Source organism: Priapulus caudatus, unplaced genomic scaffold, assembly GCF_000485595.1.
Source record: "Priapulus caudatus unplaced genomic scaffold, Priapulus_caudatus-5.0.1 Scaffold98, whole genome shotgun sequence".
NCBI classification, from domain to species: domain Eukaryota; kingdom Metazoa; phylum Priapulida; class Priapulimorpha; order Priapulimorphida; family Priapulidae; genus Priapulus; species Priapulus caudatus.
The window spans coordinates 468,214-471,307 of record NW_014577159.1 but is presented as its reverse complement, the minus strand read 5'-3'; the positions used below and the strand labels follow the sequence as shown (position 1 = coordinate 471,307).

The following is a 3,094-nucleotide window of genomic DNA, read 5'->3' as shown; positions in this document are numbered from 1 at the left end:
GTGTGTGTGTGTGTGTGTGTGTGTGTGTGTGTGTGTGTGTGTGTGTGTGTGTGTGTGTGTGCGAGTGAGAGAGAGAGAGAGAGAGAGAGAGAGAGAGAGCGTGTGTGTGTGTGAGAGAGAGGAGGGAGACGTGTGCGTGCGTGCGTGCGTGTGTGTGCGTGCATGTGTGTGCGCGTGTGCGCGTGCGCGCGGGAGCGGGCGATAATCGATAGCGACAGGACATCCAGCCAGCCATGCATCCCACGCACATTTTAGCTCTATTTCTGCCAATAATATGTTGTGATACGTAAGACTCGTGACTACCTACCGACATTAAAACTTACCGGGTCCAGGTAGCATGTTGCTGCCTCTGGCGGGATGCCACCGCTGCGTTCCTGAAGCAAACGCCGCGCTGGGAACATTCTAGAGAACGGCAGAACAACGACAAATGAGAACACGTTCACACGTTCCACAGCTGCCTACTATACGAATCCATCTCTTCTATGCACCATAGAGGGGTATCAGCGATCAGCCTGCATACTCCCCACGTATACTAGTCTATACTCACTCGTTTGACTCTCTACAAATATGATGAGTATCCCAATTAAATTTATTTATTTATTACGTTCGACTTTTCGCCGGTCGAGATGTTTATAGTATCCGTTTTTTTTTTATAGGTTTTCCAGCAATATGCTGTATGGTCACAGCTAGTTTGTCTGAGGATTTGGCTAGAAATCGCATAAGAGTCGTGGAATACTGCGATCCATCTAGTCTATAGGTAAACCTCTGCTAATGCAGAAGACATTTGAAACTTGGTTGCTATGGCAGCAATTAGAAATGGGTGTTGTGGAGACATTAAAATGAGTTAGCCAAGTCAAGATTGAGTGGAAATAAGAAAAATATTGTCGAAACGACTACGAGAAATATGTCTCCAATTTACGTTTGATCGTGTTTATACAGAACTACGTTCCAAATGCAAATTTCGGATGGGTATAGTTATATAGCGCCAAATTATTTCAGATTATTTCTGTAATCATCCAAATCATTCTAATTATATAACAGTTAAAAATCTAAATCATAAAAATGTTAGCAAATAATTCATCGCTGTATCGCAGACTGAAAAAAAGCACATTTGCACAAAAACTCCTTCGGCGGCTGTACGAATACGTTTTGTGTGCAAGTGCGCCAGCAATCTTCCGCTTTTTATCGGCTATAGCCACGCACAAAAGAAAATACGCGCGTCGGTTGTCATGGAAACCGAATTTCACACGGAGTTACTAAAATCGTTCAAAATTACGCAAAAAATAAACAAGTTATACTGTTTAAGGCAGTGCAAGCAAAACAACAATCGTTACTGATCGTTCGGTTGCGACACTCCCTCCCCGGAGATAACGAAATCCACGTACCTCGTGTGTTTTATCATTTGTTTACATCAACTAGCATATTCAGTACCAACCATGATACAGCGCGTGCACACGCACGTACGATACCAATTTTTTTCTTATATTTTCAAACCATAGAAAAAATAAACAAGGTAGGTCTATATGTATATACAAATACAATATAGTATAATGTAGCCTAGATCGTCTTATAAAATAGCTCCATAGCTCATATGTGCATTTCTATAAAATAAACAACGAAAGTAAAGTAGGGTTAGGGTATACAGCGCCTGTTAACATATTGGCGTCGGTTACAGACTTACTTTTCTTTATTACACGTTACTTTTCTTGGTTCTCACCTGTTTGCTGCCTGCGATGTAACTGGGGATGTTGTACGTGCAAGGCCCAGGTGCGACGGAGGTGACGATCAATGGAACAGCAGTAGATGACAACGCGTGACATACGAGAGCGCGCTTGCTGAAAGTCATAATATTGTGTGTGGGCGTGTGTGCAAGAACACGATGAGCCAGCAAGACGCACAAGGTTGCGTTGTGTTTCGTATGCAAAAATATAATCAATATAATATAATAGAATAGAATCAAGGTGTACGTATACAATAGAATTTTATACTAAAATAATAATAATACAACTATAATAAATGTGTCTATACTATAATTATATGGCAGTCGATGCTATGGCATTGCAATGCATATAATCTATTATTATTATTAAATATATATATTATTATTATTTTTCACTAATAAAATTATTGAAAAATAGCTACTCTGAAAGTATTCACAATACCCACTGATATGCGGGTACAGGCAATACCCCCATATATATATATATATATATAAATATACTGTATACATATACATATACAATATATAGGATATATATATATATATATCAGGAGTAAATAATCTCAATAATTTGATTCTTCGCAAAATAATAATGGTTGAATATTTTAATGCTGCAAATATATATATATATAGACTAAGAACGTGGACATAAATTATTGTCAACAACAGCTGCTATCACGATGCGTACAGATTCACTCGCTGGCTAACAACATGCAAATACACTTACGTTTCATGTGATTTCTGCTTGCCCATCTCCCAGGATTCGTACGGATTATAGTGATTGGAACCAGGATTCTGAATAAAAATAGATTTCGCCAATGTATTTGATTCTAGATAAACCAACAGTCATTGCTGAAGCTTAACGCGTTCTCCCACATCAGCATCATTGCAACGGTAACCCTTAGCTCGACGGATGGGCATTCACATTTACTGATCCGATATTAATTGAAATCAAAATGGCGTCGGTATTTGTTTGACAGTTCTAAGACTGTGTGAAAACCATGAGATTGCCCGAGATAGAATCAATCACAAGTCACTCGGCTTCACGAGGACACGGAATCACGAAGATTTAATGTTCACGGACCAAGCACAGCTCTCAAGTACGCGCTGGACAGGTTGTCATTTACCGATAAATTCTCAGCAAGCGTGAATTATATATATATATATATACAGACTCGCGTCACGGCCAACTGTATTGTCTACATTAGTAGCAGCAGCGCTCACTGCCACAGTCACACAGTCACATGCTGAATCACGACACACGCACGCACGCATGCACGCACACACGCATGCACGCATGCACACACACACACGCATGCACGCACACACGCATGCACATTGATAAGAGAGACCGCGCGCGCGGGAAAGAGAGAG

The 3,094-nt window shown here is 40.4% G+C and overlaps 1 protein-coding gene across 1 annotated transcript in view; it reads right to left on the bottom strand.

Moving 5' to 3' along the window:
* LOC106805054 (O(6)-methylguanine-induced apoptosis 2-like) overlaps positions 1–3,094 on the bottom strand; it is a 12,632-nt gene that overhangs the window by 3,854 nt on the left and 5,684 nt on the right. The window contains exons 7-9 of the mRNA XM_014806527.1: positions 2,448–2,515; positions 1,718–1,835; positions 324–402 (exon numbers count right to left, since the gene is read on the bottom strand). Coding sequence (XP_014662013.1) covers positions 324–402; positions 1,718–1,835; positions 2,448–2,515 — 265 coding nt within the window. The remainder of the gene's footprint in view (positions 1–323; positions 403–1,717; positions 1,836–2,447; positions 2,516–3,094) is intronic.